The sequence below is a fragment of the Lutra lutra genome, chromosome 17 (assembly GCF_902655055.1).
Source record: "Lutra lutra chromosome 17, mLutLut1.2, whole genome shotgun sequence".
Taxonomy (NCBI): domain Eukaryota; kingdom Metazoa; phylum Chordata; class Mammalia; order Carnivora; family Mustelidae; genus Lutra; species Lutra lutra.
Genome location: NC_062294.1, coordinates 53,960,095 through 53,985,705, shown reverse-complemented (window position 1 = coordinate 53,985,705; position 25,611 = coordinate 53,960,095). Strand labels below are relative to the sequence as shown.

At 53.5% G+C, this 25,611-nt stretch overlaps 4 protein-coding genes and 1 long non-coding RNA gene across 5 annotated transcripts; 4 read left to right on the top strand and 1 right to left on the bottom strand.

Moving 5' to 3' along the window:
- The first annotated feature begins 8,929 nt into the window (after nt 1-8,929).
- On the top strand, nt 8,930-10,187 carry C17H19orf84 (chromosome 17 C19orf84 homolog). Its single transcript, XM_047712306.1, has 2 exons — nt 8,930-9,002; nt 9,668-10,187. The coding sequence occupies exons 1-2, from the start codon at nt 8,968-8,970 to the stop codon at nt 10,185-10,187; spliced, it is 555 nt and encodes a 184-aa protein (XP_047568262.1). The 5' UTR covers nt 8,930-8,967.
- LIM2 (lens intrinsic membrane protein 2) lies at nt 9,413-17,048 on the top strand. The gene is made up of 5 exons (XM_047712308.1): nt 9,413-9,469; nt 11,491-11,689; nt 15,373-15,522; nt 16,568-16,702; nt 16,930-17,048. Exons 2-5 carry the CDS (start codon nt 11,515-11,517, stop codon nt 16,989-16,991), a joined length of 522 nt encoding a protein of 173 aa, XP_047568264.1. The 5' UTR covers nt 9,413-9,469; nt 11,491-11,514; the 3' UTR covers nt 16,992-17,048.
- A 2,067-nt stretch (nt 17,049-19,115) lies between these two features.
- Nucleotides 19,116-24,323, bottom strand: LOC125089840 (uncharacterized). Its single transcript, XR_007124075.1, has 4 exons — nt 24,107-24,323; nt 21,170-21,582; nt 20,943-21,071; nt 19,116-20,096 (listed from the first exon to the last, which is right to left on the bottom strand). It is a non-coding gene; the product is annotated as an uncharacterized LOC125089840 (long non-coding RNA).
- On the top strand, nt 20,821-21,847 carry NKG7 (natural killer cell granule protein 7). Its single transcript, XM_047712307.1, has 4 exons — nt 20,821-21,103; nt 21,180-21,326; nt 21,409-21,543; nt 21,638-21,847. The coding sequence occupies exons 1-4, from the start codon at nt 20,947-20,949 to the stop codon at nt 21,694-21,696; spliced, it is 498 nt and encodes a 165-aa protein (XP_047568263.1). The 5' UTR covers nt 20,821-20,946; the 3' UTR covers nt 21,697-21,847.
- On the top strand, nt 21,961-24,987 carry CLDND2 (claudin domain containing 2). Its single transcript, XM_047712309.1, is given in 5 exon segments — nt 21,961-23,864; nt 24,171-24,203; nt 24,206-24,298; nt 24,523-24,639; nt 24,873-24,987. Coding segments are annotated over 5 exon segments (546 nt in total). The 5' UTR covers nt 21,961-23,638; the 3' UTR covers nt 24,950-24,987.
- Nucleotides 24,988-25,611: the final 624 nt, after the last annotated feature.

Below are 25,611 nucleotides of genomic sequence, written 5' to 3'. Positions count from 1 at the left end.
TCCCCCAATGCAACCATCTCATTTTATAGAGGGGGCTTGCCTAAGGCCACGTGGGGAAATGGCAGAAGTGAAATTCAGACTCAGACAGGTCCTAGAATGGATGAGCACTGCACATTATGAATTCCTTGTACCACAGTTGGGGTGGGGAGGATGCTGGGGGGGCTTCTGTTTCCCCCCTGAACCCCCAGATCCTGCCATGAGAGCCGTCCTTCAAAGTTGCTGTGACCTGGGAAATTTCAAAGGGTGTGTTGCTAGGGCAACAGGTTTGACCAAGGTCATAACCTTGAACTATGTGAGCTAAGGTCCTGACTTCTGAAGTAATGATGGGACTTGGAGGGAGCGGGGCGGTTACCTGGGACCCTGGGGAAAGGCAAAGTTGTGTAAACGAAAATAAGAGTGACGGCAGGCTCGAAGGCAGAAGTCTCAGCCTGGATTCTCCATGTTGCCAGATACCCCCTCTAATTCACCGGGGACTATCGGCCCCAGGAAGTATAAATACAAAACCATTCTATGAGGGGTGCCTGGGTGGCTCCGTGGGTTAAAGCCTCTGCCTTCGGCTCGGGTCATGATTCCAGCCAAGGTCCTGGGATCGAGCCCCGCATCAGGCTCTCTGCTCAGCGGGGAGCCTGCTCCCCGCCCCCCTCTCTTCCTGCCTCTCTGCCTACTTGTGATCTCTGTCAAATAAATAAATAAAATCTTAAAAAATAAACTGTTCTGTGTTTCTGATCACTGACGCAATCATTCTCTGTCAAAACATTTATTCTCAGTCCCTAATGGTATCTCAGATACCCTAACTTTCCAGTCAGTTCTGATTATTAAAACTCTGATTAGGGGCGCCTGGGTGGCTCAGTGGATTAAAGCCTCTGCCTTCGGCTCAGGTCATGATCACAGGGTCCTGGGATCGAGCCCCGCATCTGACTCTCTGCTCGGCGGGGAGCCTGCTTCCTCCTCTCTCTCTGCCTGCCTCTCTGCCTCCTTGTGATTTCTGTCTGTCAAATAAATAAATAAATCTTTAAAAAAAAAAAGATAAAACTCTGATTATTACAGCTCTTTACACCTTCCCCTCAGCTTCCCTCTCCATCCAGTGGAGGTTTAAGCTGGGACTTGCCTCCTCAGAGAAGAGAGGGAGACCAGTCACCTCAGACACACCTTTTCTCTAATCCCACTTAAAGCCCTGGTTCCCCAAAGTTTGGGGGCCTGGAGGAGGGACAGGCATGGGGACAAGTGACTCTCGACCACAGCAGTGGCCTCTTGTGGGCTGAAGCTGCTTCTCTGGCTAATCCTGGCTGTGTCCTATGTGGCAGGTGTCCAAAGACTGGCTTTTTCATGAGGCAAAACTATGGGGACTTGGGTGGCTTCAGCGAGGTTTTCTGGTTACTCCTTTGCTTCTTGACATGAGAACGGTGGCCCTTCTCTCTGCCCCCTGTGTTTTTCCTTTACTCCCATGCAGCTACTACATTTCACTTCTGACCCCAGAGGTGTGCGTTTGCCACACACTGAGCCATTTTTTGACACCAGGTAGGTGTCCTACAATTTAACTCCACTCTGACACTGTCTATCTGGTGGTGGCATCAGCTCCCACAGGGGACAGTCTCAGTCCCACGAGGGTGCCCCCTCCCTTGCTTCAGATGCCACCTGTGCTTCTGATGGACTGGCCATAGATGGAGGTTCCCACCACCCTCTTGTTGGGTTTCATAACTTTCTAGAATAGCTCACAAAACTCAGGGAAATTCTTTCTTATGTTTTCTGACTTATTTTAAAAGGATACAATCAAGGTTACAGGTGAGTGGGGCACCTGAGTGGCTCAGTCGGTTAAGTGTCTGCCTTTGGCTCAGGTCATGATCCCAGGGTCCTGGGATCGAGTCCCACATCAGGCTCCCTGCTCAGCAGGGAGACTGCTTCTTACTCTCCCTCTGCCCCTCCTCCCCCCACTCATTCTCTGTCCCTCTTTCTCTCAAATAAATAAATAAATAAAATCTTAAAAAATAAAAAAGGACACAAATTCATACCAGCCAAATGAGATTTGTAGGGGGAGGTCAGGGAGGGTCCCAACTGTGACGCTTCTGTGTCCTCAAGATGCATTGCCTTCTCAGCATGTAGATGCGTGTCACCAGCCAAGAAGCTCACCTGAGCTTTGGTGTCCAGAGTTTTTAGTGTGTTTTTTTTTTTTTTTTTTTTTTTTTTTTTTTTTTTTAATGTAGCCACAGTGAGTTGAATCACTGGGCACATGATGTGGTTGAACTCAGTCCCTAGTCCCTAGACCCTTTTCCCTCCCAGGGGGGTCAGGCTGACATTACAAGGCTCAAAGCCCCAAAGCCCTAAGGACATGGTTGGTCTTTCCAGCGTGGAAAGCCCCCACCTTCAAACCATCTAGGGTCCCACCGTGAGTCGCCCTGTTACCATAAACTTAGGTGTGGTCTCAGGGCCCGTCATAAATATCAAAGACACTTCTGTGGCTCAGAAAATTGCAAGGGTTTTAGAGGTTCCCACCCAGGAGCCAGGAACAAAGGCCTGACAAAATCTTTATTGTACAATGCATGCCAGCTTTGGACTACCATTTTTTATCTTACATCACAGGTATCCTGTCCTGTTCTCTCTGAGCCTGCTTTCAACACTTTCTTTCTCAGCAGCTTTCAGTAGATCTCATTCTCTACTGGTGGATTTCCACCTAATTTGTCACCTCAAAAATCCCTTCATTTTCCTCAAGGCTCTGAGAGAACATGAAAACTCAGAAGGAAGGTAGCCAGAGTAGCTCAGAAAGGCCATACATTCAGCTCTGACCTTGGGCAAGACATTAAACTCTCTGTGCCTTCGTGTCCTCACCTGTAAAATGAGAATAATACCTATTAGGGCTGCTGTGAGATTGGACTAGATAAAGGCACTTGAAATAGAGTCCAGTTACCTCCAAGTTTTCAAAAAATGTGTTATTTTCTCCCGCTGTGACATCATCATTGTCGCTGGCCTGGAATGCAGCATACGGAAGAAGACAAAGCTCTGGCATCAAAACGAGTTTGTCCTGGCTGGTTTCGTTGCATGTTTGCCAAAATGACATGAGTGACTTCTCTGAGCATTGTTTATTGGTCAGTAAAATGGTGTGAGGGGTGGGTAATTAGGGGCGCCTGGGTGGCTCAGTTGGTTAAGTGGCTGACCCTTGATTCAGGGTCCTGGGATCAAGCCCTGAGTTAGGTGCTGTGCTCAGTGGGGAGCCTGCTTGAGATTCTCTCTCCCCCTCCCTCTGCCCCTCCTCCACCTCAAATAAATAAATAAATCTTTTTTTTTTTCAAATGGGGCGGTAACTAATCCACGCATAGGTAACCCCCAGGCAGTAGTATCATCAAGTCTAAGGGGCTGTGCCTTTTTATTTTGTTAGGTAAGACCAAACTGCCCTCTAAAAGATATTGGTTGTTTGTTTTTGTTTGTTTGTTTGTTTTGTTTTGTTTAGATTATTATGATTTAGGGACAACTCAAGAGAATTTGGGGGGGATGAGAGAAGTATTCTGTGTCTTGATGGTCGTCATGGTTACATGGCTATGCATTTGATGCATTTGTCCAAAATTTGGAACTATACACCAGAAAGAGTTCATTTACTGGTATTAAAAGAATATGAATATAAATATAAAACATATTAAGCACTTTTTGAAAGATTATGTTCATAAAGTTTAAATGAGATAATACAAAGGAACATGTCTACATAATCTCCCTTTTGGGACCCTTAGGCCTCCAGACTCCCACTGCCACTTTAGCAGACGCTTCTAGCCAATCTTGACTTTCAAGTGGTCTGAAAATCATTTGTAGCCACATGGAGTCAGGGGGACTCCTTTCAGACCTAGCCCACAAATCTGACCCCTTCACTCCAGTAACCTCTTGCCAAGCACTCTGGCCACCACAGGATGGGCGCGAAAGTGCCCAGCTCCAAGGCCCCACGTGGGACGCAGGCCTGAGCAGTGACTGCTGACCTAAGCATGTTTGACTGGGAGCCTAGTAACCTGGATCCTCCACTTCCTCACGAAAGCCGGCAGGAAAGCCCTTCCCATGTATGAGACAAAGGTACTGGACACCTGGAGTGTGAATTAGAGTCTGGACAAGGCTGGGAAGGAGTGAGAAGGTCGAGAATCTGTGATGAGTGTGAGGAGAAGATCCTTGGGAGTGCCCCAAGGTTAATTCTGGGGGAGGTGTGAGGGCAAGAGCAGGAAGGCCCAGGTGTGGGGGGAAGGGCAGAGTGCAGGAGGTTATGCTGATGAGGTGGGAGGTACAGGAGGTCCTGGGATTGATGGCCTGGATGCTGAAGATGACTCAGGGATGCTAAAAGTGAGCGAGATGATAGGGAAACCAAGGAAAGAGGGGTCTTAGGACAGTGACTGTGGGAGACAGTTGGAAGAATGGGGGGAAGATGCTGGGTCTTCTGGAAGTGTAAGAGGAAGTCCAGGAGAGGGGAAACCGCTGCAGCTAAGGGAGGCCCTGAGAATCACTCTCTGAACCAAGAAGGTTCTGCTCTGAGGGCTGAGGGGACTGTCACGGAGTTGGGGAGTGCTGTGTGGGAGTTCTCCAAATGTGGGGAAGCTCCCCAGGTGACCCCCCCTGAATGCAGGTAACCCTGGAAAAAGATGACAATGGAAAGGATTGTCCCAAATGTATGGCAAAGGGGAAGGGGCGATTCCAAAGAAGGGAGAGACCCTGAATTTTACAGACCTCTTGACAGTGCAGGGAGAGGGCTGTGAGAGGGGAGGCCTCAAGAAAGAGGGAAGTTCGCAGGGCAGGAATGACCCCCTTTAAGTGAAAGATCCCCTGGGGCATCCTGAGTGTGAGGGAGCTAGCAGTGAGGACAGAAGTCCTAGGGAGACAGTGGGATGTCTAAGGGAGGGAACCCAGCAGAGGAGCTGGCAGAGAATACCCTCGGGTCGGGGGAGTGGGTATATGAAAGTGTGAGGGTGTCCTACAGATGACCTCCTGAATTTCAGAAGTGTCAATAAAACACCTGGAAAGATGGGGTTGGGGGAGGGGAGAATGGTAGGGAGGGGCTGGGCCCTAAGGAATAAGAAGGGGAAGAAATACAGGTCTGAAGGCAGACATGTCCCTGGAGACCCTCTCCCCCTGGATATGAAGGACACCTGGATCTCCTGAAGGAGTGGGAGCCTTCAGAATGGCTGTCCCCCCCTTACAGGGCTCAAGGACTTCCCAAGGGGATGGTGGGCTGGGAAGGGGAAAGGGGCTAGAAGGAGAGGAGGCTGGACTCCTGAGGGTGGGGAGGTCCCATCTCCTTTCTGAAAGGCCTAGAAATTGGGGGAGGGGAGGCATAAACAAGCGGGGGAATCCTGACCTTGTGGGCTGGGAACCACTCCTCAGTCTGCAGGATTTCGTTAGGAAGAAGGTGTAACTCTTGGGTCAAAGTCTGGTGACCCCTGGGCTGGGAGGAACGCAGTGAGGCCAGAGCCCCCAGAGGTGGGGAGAGTCTCTAAAGGGGGTAAGGAAGGGAGGTGGGGGGAGGACTCGGGGGAGAAGGGAGGATGTAAGGGTAGAGGCTGCAGTGGGAGGAGCCCCCAAGACCGAGAGGCCCTGACGCCTACCCTGCACTCCCGAGGGCCCCCAAGTTGGATGGGTTGAAAGAGCGGGTAAGGCTCAAGGGAGAGCAGGGACCCTAAGGGCATCCCAGGGTCCCCTGGAGGGGATGGAAATGGGGACTTAAGGGAATGAATGGAGGCCCTGAAGGTCCAGTCTTGGGACTTTGCCCGAGGCCCGTGGAGGACGTGAAAGGAAGGGGATCCTAAGGTGGGGTGGGGACGAGGCAGTGGGCTCCCTCGTGGGCCAAGAAGACCCCTGGCTAGGATCCCCCCCTCCAAGTTTCATTCGGCATCTCCAGGCCTGGGGAGGATCTCCACCACCACCACCCCCACCGCCCCCCGCCCCGGCACACCGCGGACGCCACACAACAGTGACAATGGCATCCGACGACGCAGGACGCAGGAGCAAGAAGGCCCGGAGAAGGGCCGGAGAGACCACAACCAATCACAGAGCGAGAGCGAGTGAGCGCTCAGAAATATACCCAATCAAAGAGCGAGAGGCCTGGCTCGCCGATATGACGGCAGCGGGGCGGGGACTCGAAAGCAGCGCGAGCTCACTCGCCAATCGGAGCCAAGGATGACTATCTTGCGCTGCGTTACGTAATACGGAGTGGGCGGAGCTCCAACGAAGAGCGGCTGCGTTCCCCAGCGAATCGGAAGTTTCGCTGCGCGCGACTCAGGGGTTGATTGGTCGCGTTCAGAAGGTGCCTGTCCAGTTTGGAAGACGCATAAAGGACCTTCCCTTGGAGACCCAAGAGCCCGTCTCCGCTCTCTAGTGCGGGCGGAGGGCCTTAAAGCGCCGGGTCCTTGGTAAATTGACGCTCGGACCCTGACGAGAGAAGTAGGAGAAAACAGAGCAGAACGGGAAGCAGTTCCGTTCTGCGGCAGTCGAGCAGGAAGCGCCAAGTGGCGAAGCGGGAACTCGAAAAGCTTAGGCAGCTTGCCTTAGGTCCCGCGCTCGTCCGTGGCGGAGCGGGGATTCGAACCCCATTTTGGAGACCCGTCTGAACAAAATAGTCCTGCCTCTTCGGGATAGAACGGAACGGATGGATGAGACCCGAAGCTTAATCACACTCGCCCGGAAAGGAAAGCCCCTGCTTTGTGATAAAAATCTTCCCATTCCAGGAACGCCTGGGTCGCTCAGTCGGTTAAGCGTCTTCCTTCAGCTCAGGTCATGATCTCAGGGTCGTAGGATCGATCCCGGCGTGGGGCTTTCTACTCAGCCGGGAGCCTGCTTCTCCCTTTCCCTCTGCCTGCCTCTCTGCCTGCTGGTGCTCTCTTTGTCCGACAAAGAAATAAAATCTTAAACAACAACAACAAAAACCTTTCAATCCCAGCCACTTGGCCTTTGCTCACACCATTTCTTCTACATCAAATACCCACTCACTCTAGACCTAGACCAAAGGCCACCTTTCCTAAAAACAAAACAACAAAACCCCCAAAGAAGCCCCCCGCCTGCGCAGCAATGTTTTCCTGGCCCCCAACCTTACCCCTTTACCCTCAGGAGCATCACTCATTGCTCGCCTCCTGTTCCTGTTTGCAAGCTCTCATCACCTGGGAATGTTACCCTACATCTCTGTGTCTGACCCCCAACCCTCAAGACAGACTCCTTAGAAGGCAGGTGACATCTCTGAGTCACCAGCGTCACCCAGCACAGGTCGTGGATTCCAGAGAACTCAGTAAATGGAAGGTCGTGGGAATCTGGGCTTTCCCATCCTTAAAGAGGGATGTTGTGAAGTTCTGTTAAAAAAAAAAATCATGTTCAAAGACACTGCTCTGGCCAAAAACTCTGCATTATCCTTTAAAAAAATATATTTATTTATTTGGCAGAGAGAGAGCATGAGCAGGGGGCGCTGCAGGCATAGGAGAAGCAGTCTCCCCGCTGAGCAAGGAGCCCCATGTGGGACTCAGTCCCAGGACCCTGGGATTAACATCTGAGCCAGAGGCAGATGCTTAACCAACTGAGCCACTCAGGCATCAGGGACCTTGCATCATCCTTGATTCCTCATTAATCACCCCCTGGAGCCCTGCAGCAAATTCTGATGGTTCTTCCAAAAAACATCCTAAATCCATTCATATCTTCCCATCCCCACTCCCCTACCCACCCCTGCTTGGGCATCACCACCACTCCTGGCCTGAAGGATACCAGCATGCTCCCTTGCTTTCCACCAGAGCCTGTTCTCCAAACTGCTGACACAGTGCTTTTCCTCAAACATAAGTCAAAGTATGTCACACCTTAGCTTACAAGTGTTTGAAGCCATCTGTGTTCCAAAATGAAAAAAAAAAAAAAAAAGAAAAAGAAAAAGAAAAAAAACCCCAACACCCCCAAACCCCAAAGTCTTCACTGCAGCCTATTATGTCCTACATAATCTGGCTCCTACTTGAGTCTCCATTAAGAGCGCAAAATTGAGGTTCAAATTTCACTTTTGCCACTTCCTAGCTCTCTGACCTTGAGAAACTTACTTAGACTCTCTGAGGCACAGTCTGATCATCTGTGAAGGGAGGATTAAATAAATTAGAATTCTCAAAAAAATTAGAATTATTAATTAAAATGGACCTCTACTTTATAAAATAAGTAACATTCCTCAAAATTGTTAAGGTTGTAAAAAGTCAGGAAAGACTGAGACGCTGCAGCCGAACAGAGGAGACAAAGGAGATTGGGTGATAAATGGCAACCTGCATCAGCTTCTGGAACAGAAAATAGATGACCTTAGAATGAAAACTGGTAAATTTCAAATAAAGTCTGGATTTGGCTAATAGTCATGTTAGTTTCTTAGTTGCAACAAAGTTTCCGCAACCATGTAAGAAGATAACGTTGGGGGAAGTTGGGTGAGGACTGTATGAGAACTCTCTGTATTAACTTTGTAACTTTTCTGTAAACAGAAATAGGAATTCTGTAAACAGAATACAAAGGTATTCCAAGAGAGGGGCGCCTGGGTGGCTCGGTGAGTTAAGCGTCTGCCTCGACTCCAACACATCTACTTCTCCCCCTGTCCTGAAGACCATCCAGATGCCCTGATTTCCCTTTAGTCCTAAAGAACACCATCAGGCCCCCAGAGGGAAAGGCCAGAAATACAGGTGGAAAGAGAGGAAAGGGGTGGGGTTCTGACTTCTAGGTCTGAGGGAGCAGAGGTCTGGGGGTCCGGATTGCTAGGTCTGAGCGTGCAAGACGCTCAGGGACCAGACTTCTTGGTCTCAGGGGATGGGGGCTGCAGCCTAAGATATGTGGGGTTGAGGAGTTAGATCCTGTGACCCGAGCGTACTTGCCCAGGGCTCCTCGCGTTCCGCCGGCCACGCCCCACTTCGGACAAAGTCCCGGGCACTTTCTTCCGGACCCCTCCGCGCCTCCCTGGGCCCTGGAGAAATCGTGACGAAGGTGCTAGAAGAGACTTGAGACACCCTTGTAAAGATGGAACAGCAAGAGAAAGGGACTGGGCCTGAAGGGTGAGAGACGCAAGACCCTCCTCATGGGGAGGACAGAGGCCAGCAAGGGAAGGGGCGGAGAAAATCAGAGGCAGAGTGGACTGACCCAAAGAGTATTAGAACAACAAAAAAAAGGCTCACGTATCATCAGTTAGAAACAGAATCTTAGCGATCTTACTGACAGAGCTGAACAAGATACTTAGAAATAGAGACACAGCTAGAAACAGATATTGGAGGAACAGGGAGAAATTTAAAGAAGGAGCCAGGAGAATCAGAGATGTCAGTAACAGCCTTAGAGCTGGAGAATAATAATTTTCAGACCTAGGCCTTGCCTATGCACCTCCGGTACCACCAAAAGCCATCTTTGGATGTGAAAAATGAAGGTTCAGCACAGGAAAGTGATTGGCCTGGAAACACACCTTGAGCTCGGCAGCCTGCAGCTGGAATTTCATTCTGTTGGATTCTGACGTCCTGGATGAGCTGTCTGTCTCTCTGTAAAGAGAGATGGAAAAAACAGATGAGAGAAAGATTGAGAGACTGAGCGAAAGAGAGAGATAGAGAGAAGCAGGCACGGGAATCAGAGGTGGACACTGAGCTGAATGGGCTCCCAGGAGAAGGGCTGGATCACAGTAGGAAGGCCGGAGAGAGATGGTGAGAACTACTGACCTGTACTCTTGTCGTTCCAGGAACAACCTGTCCCCGCCATCACCCGGGACTGAGCCGTGCCCCCCTGCACCTTTCCCAGCCTTGCCACCTTTCCCCCTGGGCACCCCAGATCCAGTCCACCTGGGGCTCCCTGAGAGCTTGGCCTCTGTCACTGTCCCCATCCGTCTGGATGCCCTCTCCTACCTCCTGCACAGTGCCCTGCTGGGGGCCTACACCCTTCAACAGTGCTTGCCTTCCTGCCCCTGTAACTCCCAGGCAGGCTACACCCAGCCAGGCATGGCCACAAGGCCACCCAGGGGACGCGGGGGCTGGGGCGTCCAGCGCAGGCCAGGCCGGGGCCAGGTCCAGCAGCGATGGCAACCTGGAAGGGCTGAGAGGGGCTGGCCACGGGGGTCTGGGGCTGGCCCCAAGACTCCACTGGCGATGTCAACATCACCACCAACTCTGCCTGGTCGGGATGGGAAGAAGGAAGCCCGAGGTCAGGAGCCACCCCAGGACACGCCGCCTGCTGCAGCAGAAGACTGGGAGGCAGAGTACTAGGACCCCGAAAGTCCGGCTCCCCAGACTCCTGAGAGGGCCCCCCAGGGTCACCAGGAGGGTTTTCCTGGAGCCCAGGGTGACCTCAGCTATGGCAGAAATACCCCCAAGAAACACCATCCTCCCATGTTTCTTCTCCCAAAACCACAGCCTCAGGAGTGGGTCTTGTGAGTCACCCCATGAAAACTGGAGCTGACTTGGGATCCCACACCAGCAAAAGCCCTGAGCCTCATCTCTACCCAAAGCCATGCCTCTCCCCATTCCCAGCACCACCCCAACTACAGTGACAGCCCCAACCCCATCCCCCCTGCCTCTGTAACCCCAGTCCCATCCCCACTCTCAATACCATATCCCCAACCCCACTCATTCCCATTTCCATCCCCATCTCCACCCTCAGTCCCAGCTCTGCACCCTCCTTCTCTACTACCTCAGGCCAACCCAGTCCACATCCTTAACTGCCTCCTAAACTTGACTCCAAACCCAGCCCATCTTTGACCCCAGCCAACCCCGTCCTATCCTTCTTCTGGTCCCAGCCCCAATTGTGACATGCCCTGTGACCCACCCGCAAAGAACATTGGCCCAACATACCCAGACACCTGCTGCCCTGCCTCCCTCACCCCTGGTTGAACAATAAATGGATGGCTGCCCCTATATCTTGTGTCTCTGTGTGTGCTTACGCAGCTCAGGCTAACCCAGTGGGTGCTGTGAGCAAGGCCTGTGAAAGGGTGGTGGGGTCATTGGGAGGGTCACAGAGAGAGGCCAGTGGGGCCGGGGGCTGCGGGGAGGGAGCGCCTGGATCCCTGTTTCAGCAAATTCCATTTGGGGCCTCTGCCACCACTGCACTTCTGCCTGCTGGAAGCTGCTGGGTCACAAGGCCATTGTGTGGGGAGGCTTAAGGGATTTGGGGGACCCAGGGAGCAGAGAGGCCAGCAACCTGGCTTGGCTCAGTCTGCACAGAAGGCCCGAGGCAGACAGAGGGCTTGTGATAGGCTCTGCCACTCAGGTAAGGACCAGGCATTGGACCTCTAGGCTCCCTCCTCCACCAAGACCTAGGGGTTCATGCTCTAGCTCCTTCCTCCCCCAGGGGCCTGCTGGTGTCCCAGCCCCTAGCTCCCTCCTCACTTAGGACCCAAGAGCCCAGGCCTCCAGCCTCCTCCCCATCCAGGAGCCAGGGGCCCAGGCCCCCAGCTCCTTCCTCTCCCAGGGACCTGGTGTCCCAGCCATTAGCCACCTCCTCATCTGGGATCCAGGAGTCTAGGTCCCCAACTCCTCCTCCCTCTACCGGGAGTCCAGCTCCTGACCCCACCTCTCCCCGTCTCCACAGATCACCATGTACAGCTTCATGGGTGGCGGCCTCTTCTGTGCCTGGGTGGGGACCATCCTCCTGGTGGTGGCCACAGCCACAGACCACTGGATGCAGTACCGGCTGTCGGGGTCCTTCGCCCACCAGGGCCTGTGGCGATATTGCCTGGGGAACAAGTGCTACCTGCAGACAGAGAGCATCGGTAAGGCTCCGGGGCAGGGGCTGGGCTGGGGCTGGGCTCAGAGCCACCCCCCACCCTGTCGGGGCACACCCTCGCCACCTGTTTGGCCGGTGGGGAACTCTGTGGCTCAGAGAGGGAAAGGGACCAGCCAGAGATTGCTTAGCACAAAAGGGACAGAACTGGGATTTCAGGAATTTTTTCTGGTGCAATTATGAAATGTACTAGAGGTTAAGTAGACAGGTGACATTTCCGGGCACGGACTCGGTGGAGCAGCCGCGGGGACCGGGGCTGTCAGAATAGCGTTTCCTAAATATCCACGATGTATCAGGAACCGGGTTGCATACTGTGGGATACAGAAGCAATACGGACCCTAAATTTGCTAAATTCCGGTTGGTAGTTTTTAATAGCTACTGTGCACCAGGCTTTGTAATATATATATATATATATGTCTGTATGTCTATATATATATATGTGTGTATGTGCACATTATATGTTGTAAAAATGGGGAAAAATAGCTCTTCCAACATACAGTTCTTGCAAGCTACATTATAATAACATATTATATATATAAGATAATATATAATATACGCTATATCTCTATGTATGCTCTCCATATGCATATACATACACATATGTACATACATCATATATATGGAGAGATACTTACATATATTTTATATTACATAATATATAATATGCACTATATAATAATAAATTAATACACAATATACATTATATAATAATAAATTAAGAATATATAAGGTGTATTATATATTAATAAATTAAGAATATATAATGTCACATATTTTCTATGTACCAAATAGTAGTAGTAATAATAATAATAATGATGATGACTGGCATTAATTGAAAGTCATTGAGTCCTACATGCTATTCTAAGTGCTTGATGTGGATTAATGCCCTTTGGTCTCCCAACAACACTGAGGGTGGTACCACTGTGTGTGTGTATAAAATAAGAGACTCGGGGCGCCTGGGGGGCTCTGTTCTTGAGCGTCTGCCTTCCGCTCAGGTCATGATCCCAGGATCCTGGGATGGAGCCCCGCATTGGGATCCCTGCTCAGTGGGAAGCCTGCTTCTCCCTCTCCCACTCCCCCTGCTTGTGTTCCCTCTCTCGCTGTCTCTGTCTCTGTCAAATAAATGAATAAAATCTTAAAACAAAAAACAAAAAACAAAAAAAAATGAGCCTTGCCCTCAAAAAGCCAAACATTCTCTCCAGGGGGTTTTGGGAGGAGGAGCCAATCCTCCAGAGCCCTTAGGGCAGATTTCAACCGCCCCATCTCACTGAACCTGTCTGGGAGAGGAAACAGGATGCCCGTGTGCAGGAGGGGTAAACCGAGGCAGGAGGCAGTGGAAAGACCTACCCCAGCCACCAGCTCCTGGGTTCGGTCGGCCTCCTGACTTCATGCATCCCTTTCATTCCCGGAGGTCTCATTCGTCACACTTCCACCATTTCTCCCGCTTCAGCCTGGGAATGCCCCGAGGATACCCACATCCCAGTCTATCTTCTCTCTGTTGGGGATGGGGGAGAGGAAGGCGGGATGCAGGTCTGCAAGTCCATTTGACCTTGAAGCCAAAATCCTCACCCTGATAGATTGCTGGGTATCTGTCCACGCAGCTGGCTCCCGGGGCAGGTCAACTGTAACTGGCTCACCAGACCCAGAGCAGGCATATGTGAACTCGCCGGGGCCAACTCCAGCCACAGACACGTGTGTATAGTGTTTTATAAAGTTTCTGATGTCGCCAGAAAGATCTGGACTTGCGGCCGTCTTTGAAAAATCCAGTTTTGCCTCCTTTGAAGGTGGTCTACCAGTCAGGGGCCCTCAGGAGACAGGTGGCACACCGTGACTTGAACAGGGAGAGTTTTCTCTGAAGATGGAGCTCAGAGGCAGTATTGGGTCACCTGGCATGGGACACACGTGCCCTGTTCGCCGCAGCCCCCACCTCAGCCTGCTGGGGGACAAATAAGCTCTTTTTGCAGCTGGAGACAAGCCTCAGAGACGTTTGCATTTTGTACTCTTACCTCAGCGGGACCACGGGGAGGACGTAGGCAAAAACATGTCCCGTAAGTCTTCCAGCCTTTTAAATACCCAGAGACCTCCGTAGTTTCCTGGGGCTGCCGTGACAAAGGACCATGGACTGAGTGACTCAAACAACAGAAACGTACCATCTTACAGCTCTGGAGACTGGGGGTCTGATAACTGAGGTCAGCAGAGTTGGTTCCTTCCGAGGCCATGAGGGAGGATCTGTTGCCTGCCTCTCTCTACCGGCTTCTGGCAGAGGCTGTCCGGCATTTTTTGGCACTTATTAGCATGTCAGTGTGTCATCCTGATCTCTGTCTCATTTTCATATGGTGCTCCCTACCCTCCCGCATGTCTGTCTTTCTCCAGCTTTCCCCATTTTGTGAGGATACTTGTCAGTTAGGATTAGGAATCCACTCTACTACAGTGAGACCTTAAATACATTGGCAATGAGCCTATTTCCAAATAAGGTCCTACTCTGGGGATTGCAGCTTCCTTCCACATACGAATTTGGGGGTTTGGGGGTTGCGGGGAGAGACATGGTTCAACCCATGACAACATCCACAGAGAAACAGCCAGCAATTTTTTTTCTCACTGACATTTACACAAGGCGAAAGAATGCATTTTGCAAAGATCCAGACTTTTTGTTTTTCGGGGGCAGGATCCAGGCTCTGTCCCAGGGTCACAGGTATCCTGACTCCTCCAAGAGCCAGTATGGCCAAGCAGATCAGAACAAGGGCTTTGATGCTTGGGTGTCAACGCCAGTCCCACTGCCAATTAGGGCACCCTGGATAAGTCACTTTACCTCTCTGAGCTTTAGTTTCTTCACCTGAAAAACGGGGATTAAAAATAGTACGTACAGCATAGGGCTCTTGGAAGGAATGAACAGGCTCATTCAAGGAATGCATGTCTGACACGTATTTGGTAGCTGCTAAACGGAGGATGAAATCATAACGATTATTCCCAGAGCATGTCCTAAAGGGTCAGCTCAGTGCCAAGCACAAGAGACAAATGATTCTCCGGGCTCCACGTTCATTCACTCAGCACGTGCCCTGAGCCCCCACTATGTGCCAGGCACCCGTGCATGAGGAAGTGAATGAGGAAGCAAGACCTTTGTCCTCAGAGAACTGGGCGATCAGCAGGGAAAGACAGATATAAACAAGTTAAAAATAAATAAATAGGTCATTTTCAAGTATGGGCAAGTGGTTATCCAGGAAATGAAAGCGAGCGATGGGAGAGAGGACAGGAAGTCAGTGGCAGGCAGATAGCGGGGAATCAACACGGATTCATTACTCATTCATCCATCCATCCATCCGACGAATATTTCTCCAGGCCCATTTGCAAACCAGTCTTGTGCTGGGAGTATTCCCGAGGTAGAATCCTAGCCTCAGGGAGCAATCGGACTGGAAGGGGGAACGAGCCAAGAGCCACAGCCCCAAGAGCCACAGACAGGAGCGGGGGCGGGGGGGGGGTTAGGATGATACCTGAGGGGTGAAAGGGTCCTTCCAAGAGGGGATTTGGGAGCTGGGCTGTGGAAGATGATTAGGATTTTGCCAGGTGAAGAGAGTGACTGTTTGCAGAGGTGAAGGAGGAGCTGGGTCAGGGACGGAGAGGGAGGCCTCCTGGGCGGGGGGGAGGCGCGGGAGTGACCGATCGGTGCTACCACAGCTTATTGGAATGCTACCCGGGCCTTCATGATCCTGTCCTCCCTGTGCGCCACCTCGGGCATCATCATGGGCATCCTGGCCTTCACTCAGCAACCCGCCTTCACCCGCCTCTCCCGGCCCTTCTCTGCCGGCATCATGTTTTTCGCCTCCAGTGAGTGGACCCAACTTCCCCATCTCCCCACTCCCACCCCCAGCTTCCCTGTCCATTTCCATCCCCAGCCCCATTCCTCATTCTCAGCTCCATGGCCAACCTAGTCTCCCCCAACCCCAACCCCAACCCCAACTCCAAGACTGGTTCTAAAGCCTAATGCCAGCCTCTCGTATCAGTTGCTGTCCGGTCGCCCGGTGCGGGCACTAACCTCCCCCCTCCCCCCACCGCCAGGTTTAAGGGTGCGATTCCTAACAAGGCTGCCCCTACTTCAGTTGCAAGAGGGGTCCTCAGGTCATCTGCACTTTTGACCCACTGGCTGCGGGTTCGGGGGTCCCCAGAACCCAGTCACGTTCAAAGATTTGCCAGAAGTCACCAAACTCCAGAAAGCACTACACTTATAATTACAGATTTATTATAAAGGCTACACCTCAGCACCAGCTAAATTGAGAGAAGCACGGGGTGAAGCCTGAGAGGGTCTTGAAGGCTGAGCTTCTGCACCCTTCCCCCACGGTGTCCCACGGAGCGCCTCACCAGCCAGGAAACTCTGACACACTTGGGCATCTGGAGTTCCTGCTGGAGTTTCATTACCAAGGCCCTATTGTGTCGTTGACCCTGTGCCTGAACTTAGTCTCTAGCTTCCTTCCCCAGAAGGTGGTCCGATACCAAGTGGCTCACAGCCCCTGGTGGCTGCTCTGTCCCTGTGGCTGGTCCTTCTGTGGACCAGGTCCTACCTATTGTCATCTCAGCTCATCAACAAAAACAACAAAATCAACAGTAACAAAGACGCTCCTATCACTTGGGAAATTTCAGGGATTTAGCGTCTCCGTCCCAGGAACCAGAGCCCAAAACCAGTCCCGGTCAAATTCTTTATTACACAGCACAGCCCCGTCCCATCCCCACCCCAACCCTACTCCCCGGGCACCCTCCCCCTTTTCCCTTCCCACCCCTCCCCAGCCTTTCCCCTTCCTCAATCTAACTCCCACCCCATCTGCAAACCCCACCCCTACCCCTTTTCCCACCCACCTCCCCCCATCCTCTCTCCTAGCCTTTTTTGTCCTGTTGGCCTTGGCCATTTACACTGGAGTCACTGTCAGCTTCCTTGGTCGCCGATTTGGGGACTGGCGCTTTTCCTGGTCTTACATCCTGGCCTGGGTGGCCTTGCTCATGGCCTTCTTCGCAGGTATGAGGGTTTGGGGGTGGGAAGGTCAGTGTCTGTGGCAGAGTGGGCAGCACTTCAGAGGGCCAGATGATGGGGTGTCCCACATGGGCCCCCCAGCACTGAGCCAGGAGACAGAATCGAGATGCTACAGACACCCAGGGAGAAAGGGAGTGCTGTTTTGGGGTCTTGGGCTGTGAGCCCAGGTTAGGAGGATTTGGGGGAGCCAAATGGGATCTTTTCTCACGCAGGGATTTTCTACATGTGTGCCTACCGGATGCATGAATGTCGGCGCCTGTCTGCTCCCCACTGAACCCAATGTACCCCCAACTTCATCTGGAGGTTAAATGGGGCCACAGAAAAGGAGGGGGAGGGTCTAGAGGCCTGAAGTCCTGGTTCCTTTGGGCAGGAGGGGGCTCAATTGTGGACTCTGGGCGGAGGCCTCTGACTCCTGTGTCCCGAGGGGGAAGGAGGAAGAATGGGGCCTGGTGGGAGGCAGTTGAGAAGACCCAAGGCCCAGCCCATGAAGGGGGGGGGTGTTAGAGAAATGGGATCTCCATTAGAGTGACTTTTTGAGAGTCTAATAAAACTGATGTGAAACTACTAAGGTGTGGTCCTTGAGGGGTTGGGGTGATGAGAAACAGGTGTGAGTGGTGAACAGGGTGGGGGTGTCTGGATGACTGCAGGCCAACCTGCTCAGTCTCTGTAGGGATGGGGACAGACATGAACCACACAGTCCCCACCCAGGGGTTAACTACGACTTCTAGGAAACAGATGTGTAGGTCCAATTCTGGATTTTTTTTTTAATTCCACATCACCAAGCAGCTCAATTCTTATGCTCTCTATAAGGAGGTATTGTCAGATCCCACAAGTGAAGGACTCAGTCCTAAAGACTGCCTCCCACCCCCACCTCAGATGCCCTCACAAGTGCAGCTTGTCACCTGGGCTTCTGGTCAACCAGCAGTAGCGTGGAGGTTTCCATGACTCACTCTTTGGGTTTGAATAATTTGCTAGAGCGGCTCACAGAACTCGAAGGAAGATTCCACTTACTAGATCACCCGTTTACTGTAAAAGGATATAACTCAGGAACAGCCAGATGGAAGGGACCCACAGGGCAAGGTGTAGGAAAGGGGCAAGGGGCTTCTGTGCCCTTTTCAGGGGGCCACTCTCTCTATTATGCACATATTCACCAATTTGGAAGTTCTCTGAACCCAGTCTTTTTGGGTTTTCATGGTGGCTTCATTACACAGGCATCCTGAGTGCACCATTGGCCACTGGTGATTACTCAGTCTTCAGCCCCTCCCTACCCAGGTTGGGGGCTAGGACTGAAAGTTCCAACCCTCCAGACACTTGGCTGGTTCCCCCAGCAACCTGCCCTTACCCTCCAGTGCTCTGCCACCACCCCCCTGCCCCCAGTTGCCTCATTAACCATTAATGTAGCAAATACACCTTCAAGGCCCTCATCACCTATGAAATTCCAAGGCTTTCAGCAGCTTCATGCCAGGAACAGTACAAAGAACAAATATGTGTTTCTTATGAATCATAATATCAGTGGGATAATACGATAAACGAAAAGGTCTGTGAAAAAACCACCTGTCTGCTCACACCGTCTCCAGTCAGCATTCCCATCCGCCCCTCCCCTCCCTGGATGGGCCCCACACCTAGAAGCACCAGACCCTCACCGTACCCTGATCCACACCCTGTCCTGACTTTTCACATACCGTTCATGACCTTGACCTTCTCATTCACTCACTCATTACTTCATTCACTAAATTGTGCCCAACTGCTAGGAGATTTACTAATATCCACCATAAATTAATAAGACTATTTAGCAAGGCCCATTCTCATAATAAGAATATTAATTACAGCCTATGCTAAAACTGTCATATTAACAGAGACCTATTCCCTAGAAATATTTATTGGGGACTTCACAAATAACAATAGTTCTGTATTTATAGAGGCTTCCTCTACTAATAATGGCAATTGAGGCCTTCTCTAATGGTAATTTATTGAGGCCTACTTGAGGAGACATATTTATTGAGGCTTAGTCCAGGAATCATATTTATAGGAGTTTATTCTAGCAATAATAATGATGTGGTAATTCCAGAGTCATCTCCAGTGTCCACTTGAAAAGAAGAGGCATCTCAAATCTCAGGTGTCCTGGTCTCTCCCACATCCCACACCAACTCCTCCCATATCTCCCCATCTTGCCCCATGGTCATCCAGCTGCCCCTGCTAAGAGTCCTGGAGTCAGCAGCAGCTGCTTTGCTGCGTCCCACATCTGATTCACCAGCAAGCGGCATTGGCTCTACCTTAAAACTGTGTCCAGGTTTCTTGCTCACCCAGTTAGGACTCACATCTTGTCTTACCTGGCTTATGGCCTCAGCCTCCTAACCAGCTCTGCCCCTCCTCCTGTCCCCCACCCCCCGCCTGCCTCCATAGTCCATTCTTTACAGTGTGTGTGTGTGTGAGGGGGGATGAAACAGATGGGATTGAGATGAATATGAGTAGGGTTGAGGTCGGAATTATAGAGGGTGGGACAGAGTGCGAGGAAGGTGGGGGTGGCGCTGGAGGTGTTATCTGGCGTGAAGTTCCAAACGAGGTTAGCATTAAGTCTCGGAATGAGGATGGGTTTGAGTTTGGGGCTGAACTTGGATTTGGACATGGGGTTGGGGCTGAGTTTGTGAATAAGAAGATGGAGGTCAGGTTAGTTTGGAGGATGGGGTTAAATTAGAGGTTGGATCTGGGGTTAAGGAGTGGGTTGTATTTGGGGTTGGAGATGGGACTGGGTTTAGAGCCGGTCTTGGCAATGAAAACAGGGTTTGGTTTAGGAATCAGGACGGGGTTGAATTTGTGGGTAGAGCTGGGTTAGGGACAGGGCTGGGTTTGGGTTGGAGATGAGGTTAGGAATGGGGCTGAGTTTGGAATTACGTCTGGGGATAAGAAGGGGGTTGTGTTGGAGGACAGGGGTGGAGTTAAGGGTGGGGTAGAGATTGCAGGTGACCTCTGGGCTCTGACACTCCCTTGGCCGGGATTCCTGAAGCCTGTCCGCTGCTCTCCACTAGAGCTACACATACCGCCATTTTTGCGTTGGTGCCCCTGCTGCTTCTGGGAGCCTGCATTCATGAGCACATTCTCAGGAGTGGCCAGTTACCTCGGTGGTGAGGGTCTGGGTGAGAGATGGGGGCCTGCAAACTGGAGACTCCAGTAACGGAAGAGGCCACAGCCTCTTGAGTCCCTCTGAGTCTCCCCTTCACTGGCTGCTGTGGGACTGCTGGCTCATGTCATCTTTGTGACAGAGGTCTTCTTCTAGGCCATTCCCCTGATTTGGAAGTCACATGAGCCTGCACCTTCCACCTGGGCTGCGATACCTTCGCCTTCTTCCTGCTCATCGGTGAGGCGAGGCTCTGTCTAGGACCTATTGCCGGGATGGGAAGAGGAGGCTAGTGCTGGGAGGGTGGGACGGTCCCGTGTGCCCACCTCTGGCCCTGAGACACCCTGATCCTGGAGATGAAGCCCGCCACACTGGAGGCCCTGCTCAAGGCAGAGCTGTCTGTGAACTCTTATCAGAGGACGATGTGGACATGTCTTGCTCTCCACAGACTTGCAGGATTGTGATCCTCCACTGTCGGTTGCCTTTGGGATAAGCTCCAGGCACGGATCCAGGACTGCCCGCCTCCTGCTCAGAACCCGAGTCCAGGCCTCCAGCCCTCTTTTCCTTCAGCTGCAAGCACCCTAGTCTCCAGCCCCCCTCCTTCCGTGGACACACTAGAGTTGGGGCCTCTCTCTTCCAGAATGGAAGGTTGCAGAACTGACAGGAGAGCATGACACAACCACCAACTGTCCCCTTTGGCCACATCCCCCTGTTTAACTCACACCCTGGTCTCATCTACCACCTCCCACCCTGGGGCCCCCAAGCCTCTTTCACACCTCTTCCAGGAAGTCTCCTCTGATGTTGAGGGTTCCAAGGGTGGGAGGTATAGAACCTAAAGCAGAGGCAAGCTCTGAACCACCACCAAACCACTGATGATGTGACACCCTCCCCACCACATGCTGTGAGGGGAACCCAACCTCTGTGGGGGGAGAAAGTTGTCAAGGCAACCGGGAAGGGGGGGTATAGGGCAAGACTCGTCAACCCGGAACTGTGTGAAACCAAACGGCCTAGTTTTAAAATCTTAAAGGCTTCTCTTTCTTGAGCTCAGAGGGCCCAAGAGTCCAGATCACTGGCCCCTTCATCCGCAGGACCTGGACACCCAGGACTCACCTCGATGGAGCTCTGTCGGTCCTTGGCCCTCGTCACTGGTTCCCTGGGCTTGGTGACCATCCTGATTGCTCTGAGCACAGATTTCTGGTTCGTGGCCGTGGGGCCCACCTTCTCGTCTCACTCGGGGCTCTGGCCAGAGAAGTCTCACAGTGAGGTACCAGGTAAGGGACAGTGGTGTCTCCTGTTGCGGGCGGTGGGCTGTCCAAGGGCAAGCACTGAAGTCTTACCTCGGAGCAGGCTTCATCCGCGCCACGCAGAGCCTCAGCATTCTGGCCGCGCTGTCGGGGCTGGTGTCGGTGATCTTCCTGATCTTGTCCTACATCCCCTCACTGTCCGTTCGAGGCTACGGGCCCCTCTCCTCCTCTATCATGGCTTTTGCTGCAGGTAGGCTCTGGGCTGCACTTGGGCTCTGGGGACCGGTGAGTTCCCGCAGAGGGGCTGAGCCCTCTCTCATCTTCATCCCCAGCCATTTTTGCTGTGGTGGCCATGGCGGTCTACACCAGCGAGCGGTGGAACCAGCCTCGACACCCTCAGATCCAGACCTTCTTCTCCTGGTCGTTCTACCTGGGCTGGGTTTCAGCTGTCCTCTGTCTCTGTACAGGTGACTACCGCTCCGGGACCTGGAGAGGCCTGCTGGGGGCTCTGAGATAGCGGGGCGGGGGCTAATGTTAACCTCTCTTTGCTTCCCGCTGCAGGCAGCCTGAGTCTGGGTGCTCACTGTAGCGGCCCCCAGTCTGCCTATGAGACCTTGTAAGCCAGAGGTGAGCCGGGCAGGATGAAGCACTGTTCGGGGAAGACCTCGTCAGGAGCCGCAGGCACCCACAGCCCTCCTCCTAGCCCCTACCCCAGCCCTCCCGCAACCCCGCTGTTTGTTTCTTCGTCCATTCAACAACAAGTTGCTGAGATCTGGTTATTCTGAGATTAATTCAGCCGAGACATAAGCTGAGGGTAGGGCAGCTCCCTGGTGGGCGACCCCAGGAGCCCAGGAAGGAGTCAGAACCCCTGTGTGCCCTCAGGCAGCCCCCATGCACGGATGGGCACAGATGGGCATGGAGCCGGGGCTGGTGTGGACTCAGGCGCAGCCCCATGTCGGCTCCCTTCTCTGGTCCTTGTCTTTCTCCCTGTTTCTACCTTGAGACCCTGTCTTTTCTCTTTTCTCCTTTGTCTTTCCCACTCTAGTGCTTTTTCCTTCTCACTCCCTCTGTGATTTTGTCACCCTTGTCTTCACTCTGGCCCTTCTCGCTTCCTTCATTAATTCATTTACTCCTTCAGCTGGCTTTTCCTGAGCTCATCCTTTATCCTTGGTCTCACGGGGGATGCTGATGAGAGGCTGCCCCAGGCCCTGGCCACTGGGGGACTGCAAGTCCAGTGGGGGAAGCGAGACAGCAGGCAGAGCCCAGGATGATGGGGAGAAAGACCGACTCTGTTGGGTGGGGTGGAGGGGAGCTTTCTGGGGGAAGGGTGTTCAGGGGCTTCTCGAGGGCCAAGGAAAGATCATCCAGACAGAGGGACGCAAAGGGGGAGGTGTGGAAAGGCTCGAAGTTTTCAGGGGATGGAGAAGGAGGTGGGAGCAACAGCCCCAACGGTCACAGTGACTCCCTCTTGAGGCCAGTGGGAAGCTAGGAGAAGGTTGTGAGCTGGGGAGGGTCAACGCCAGTTCCAGGTGCCAAGATTCCTCTGGGGCATGGAGGGAGGCCCAAAGGGAGAGAGGAGCTTGGCAACCAATGGGTGCGACTGGGACCAGGGCGTGAGATGGGAAAGATGGAAGGAGCCAGATGCAGGGGGGCAGAAGGAACCAGACACAGGGATTCGGGGGCTTCGTGGATTGATGGGTCAGAGGGGGCAAGGACAGTGCCCAGGGGTCTGGCACAACCAACTGGGTGGGATGGTGGAGTCAGCCCTGGTTTGGTGGAAGATGCTGAGCTCAGTTGGGATGTGGTTGTTGGGGTTCTGGGACAGAGACCCAGTGAGGTTGCTCCTCTGGTGAGAAGGGGCAGGATGGAGGCTCCAGGCCAACAGGCACGAAGTGGAGGGAGGAAGAGGAGCGGGAGCTTGCATGGGAACCTAAGAGGGCACAGTCACAGAGATGGGGACCTGCAGAGCTTATGGAATCAAGGGAAGAGTTTTCACAAGGCTATGGTCTGTTATGCCATGGCCTTTTGGCTCTCCCCAGACTCTGACTCTGAGCGGTCTCTCTGCTAGTAGAGTTGCTTAGGGTGTGTGTGTGTGTGTGTGTGTGTGTGTGTGTGTGTGTATGTGTGTGTGTGTGTTGGGGGAGGTTTATCTCTTTAAATGACTGATGGGAGAGGGGATTTTAGAACTCCTCCTGTGTCACAGAGACGTGGTCTCCCTTCCCCCACCCTCTGGACTCTGTGTCTAAGAAGCCCTGGGAGCTGAGTGTGAGTCACTTAGGTGGGTGTGTGCATGGCAGGGCGGGGGGTGGGGGGAGGGCACTGGACAGACTATAGGGACATTCCTGGGGGCATGGAGATCTTCCAAAGACAGGGAGGTCTCTAAGCACTGATTCCTTGGGGGTAAGGTCTTAAGGCCCCCAGTAGGAGCAGTAGGCCATGAAGGTCTCGGGAAGGGCCGGAAGGAGGCATCCCCGGACAGCGGTGCTGGGGTGCAATCACACTTGGAGGGACATGTGGGAGGGCATCTCAAGGACTTGAAGGACCCGGGAGAGGGGTCTGGGGATGGGAGGAGTGTCGGCCAATCTTGCGTGTGTGGCCCTCGGCAGCAGCCGCGCCGTCATGGGGGTGAAGCGGAGCCTCCAGAGCGGGGGCACCTTTCTGGGCTTCTTGGCCAAAATCCTCACGATTTTCTCCACTACCACCAACTACTGGATCCGCTACCCCGGGGGCCACAGTGGCTTGTGGCAGGAGTGTAATGGTGGCACCTGCTCCAACATCCCCTGCCGGAGTGAGGTCCGGCCCGCCCAGATGTCCCCTACTGAACAGACAGTCCCCAGCACAGACCACAGATGGCACAACAGCAGGACACATCCTGCGGCGCCAAACCCTTACCCCTTCCACTCCTGTCTCAGGCCCATCTGCTCCTCTGCGACAGAGACTACCACCATCCCCCAACCTGGGACCCACTTCCCTCATGAAGTAACTTCCAAGTCCCCATCCAAACCGTCAGCTCTGCTCCCAGCCCCTTACCGGCGGGTCGGGGCGTTGGCCCGGGGAGGCGCCAGCGCGGGGCTGAGGCGGCCCCTCTCCCCAGCCATGCTGGCGGTGACGGGTGCTTGCATGGTGTTGGCGGCATCGTGGGTTTGGTGATGGGGCTGAGGATCCTGTGCCACGAGGGCGACTCGCGGGGCCAGACTACGAGCGGCATCTTCTTCCTCTACGGTGAGACGGCAGCGGGCCCACAGTCATAGGGTGGGCCTGGGGGTTGCAGGGGACAGGGGCCCAGGGGTCGCGGGGATGCGAGTGGGGACAGGGGCCAAAGACCCAGAGGAGGGGGGCGTGGCTGAGGGAAGGGGGCGTGGCTCCGGATGGGCGTACTCTGGGTGGGGCCTGGGTGCGCCCCTCACCTCCCCGCCCCCGCCGAGCTCCCCTGGTGCGGGGCCCAGGCCTGCTGCTGCTGATCGCTTTGACAGGCTACACAGTAAAGAACGCGTGGAAGAACGACGTCTTCTTCTCTTGGTCCTGTTTTTCGGGGTGGCTGGCTTTACCCTTCTCTATTCTTGCGGGTAACCTGGACAGCGGGAAGAGGGTGGAGGAGACTGCCCGGAGGACCCCCCCCGCTCCCCGCAGACTCCCAGCCGCCATCCCAGGGACTCCTCACCAAACTCCGCTCCCGACTCCCGCAGACCCGGCAGGAGCACCCTTGGGGATCCAAGCCCCAGTCCCCGGGGCGCTCCCGGCCATCTGCCCCAGGACAAACCGTCCCCCAGTCTTCTGCCCTCTGCTCCCCTCCCGCCGGGCTTCTGCTTTCTGCTGGCGGACAGGGTCGTGCAGAGCACGGATGCCCTCAGTGGATTCCCCGTGTGCTTGTGACCGCGGCCTGCCTGGGGCAGAATAAAGGAACGGCTTTCACCGCCGCGGCTCCGCGTGCCTTTCTGGGGGCCGTGAGGACACGGGGGACAGGAACGCACGCGGGAGCAATGTGGATATGAAGAGGACGGGGGATTGGGACACGGGGACACCTGGGGGTTCAGGGAGGACATAAGCACATGAACCTATAGGGAACGAGGAACATGGGGACACGAACCTGGGTGGAGTGGACAAGGCGCATGGGCTCGGAGGGGGAAGGGGGCACAGGAGTGGTGGGGTCAGGAGAGCACATGGGTGCTCGGAAGGGATGTAGGGACATGGACGCGGAAAAACGGATATAGGGGGACGGAAGAGGCATGGTCGTGGGACCAGGAACAAGGCAAGAAGAAGATGGGGAGACAGACACAAGAGGGCGCAGGGGATGCTAGCACAGCGACTTAAACAGGCGAGAAAACAGTGGGGAACTGGGGGAGGTGTAAATCCGAGGGCGTTGGGAAAGGTTTAGGAGGCTCGGGAGGAGCTGCGCTGCAGGAGCATCTGCCTAAGCGCACGACCTTTCCCCTAGTTCCCGGCCACGCCCCCTTCACTAAGTCCTTTTCCCCTTCCCTCAGGTCCCGCCTCTTTCTCCGGAATCTGTTCTCCATTGGTCCGAATCCTCTTGCCAC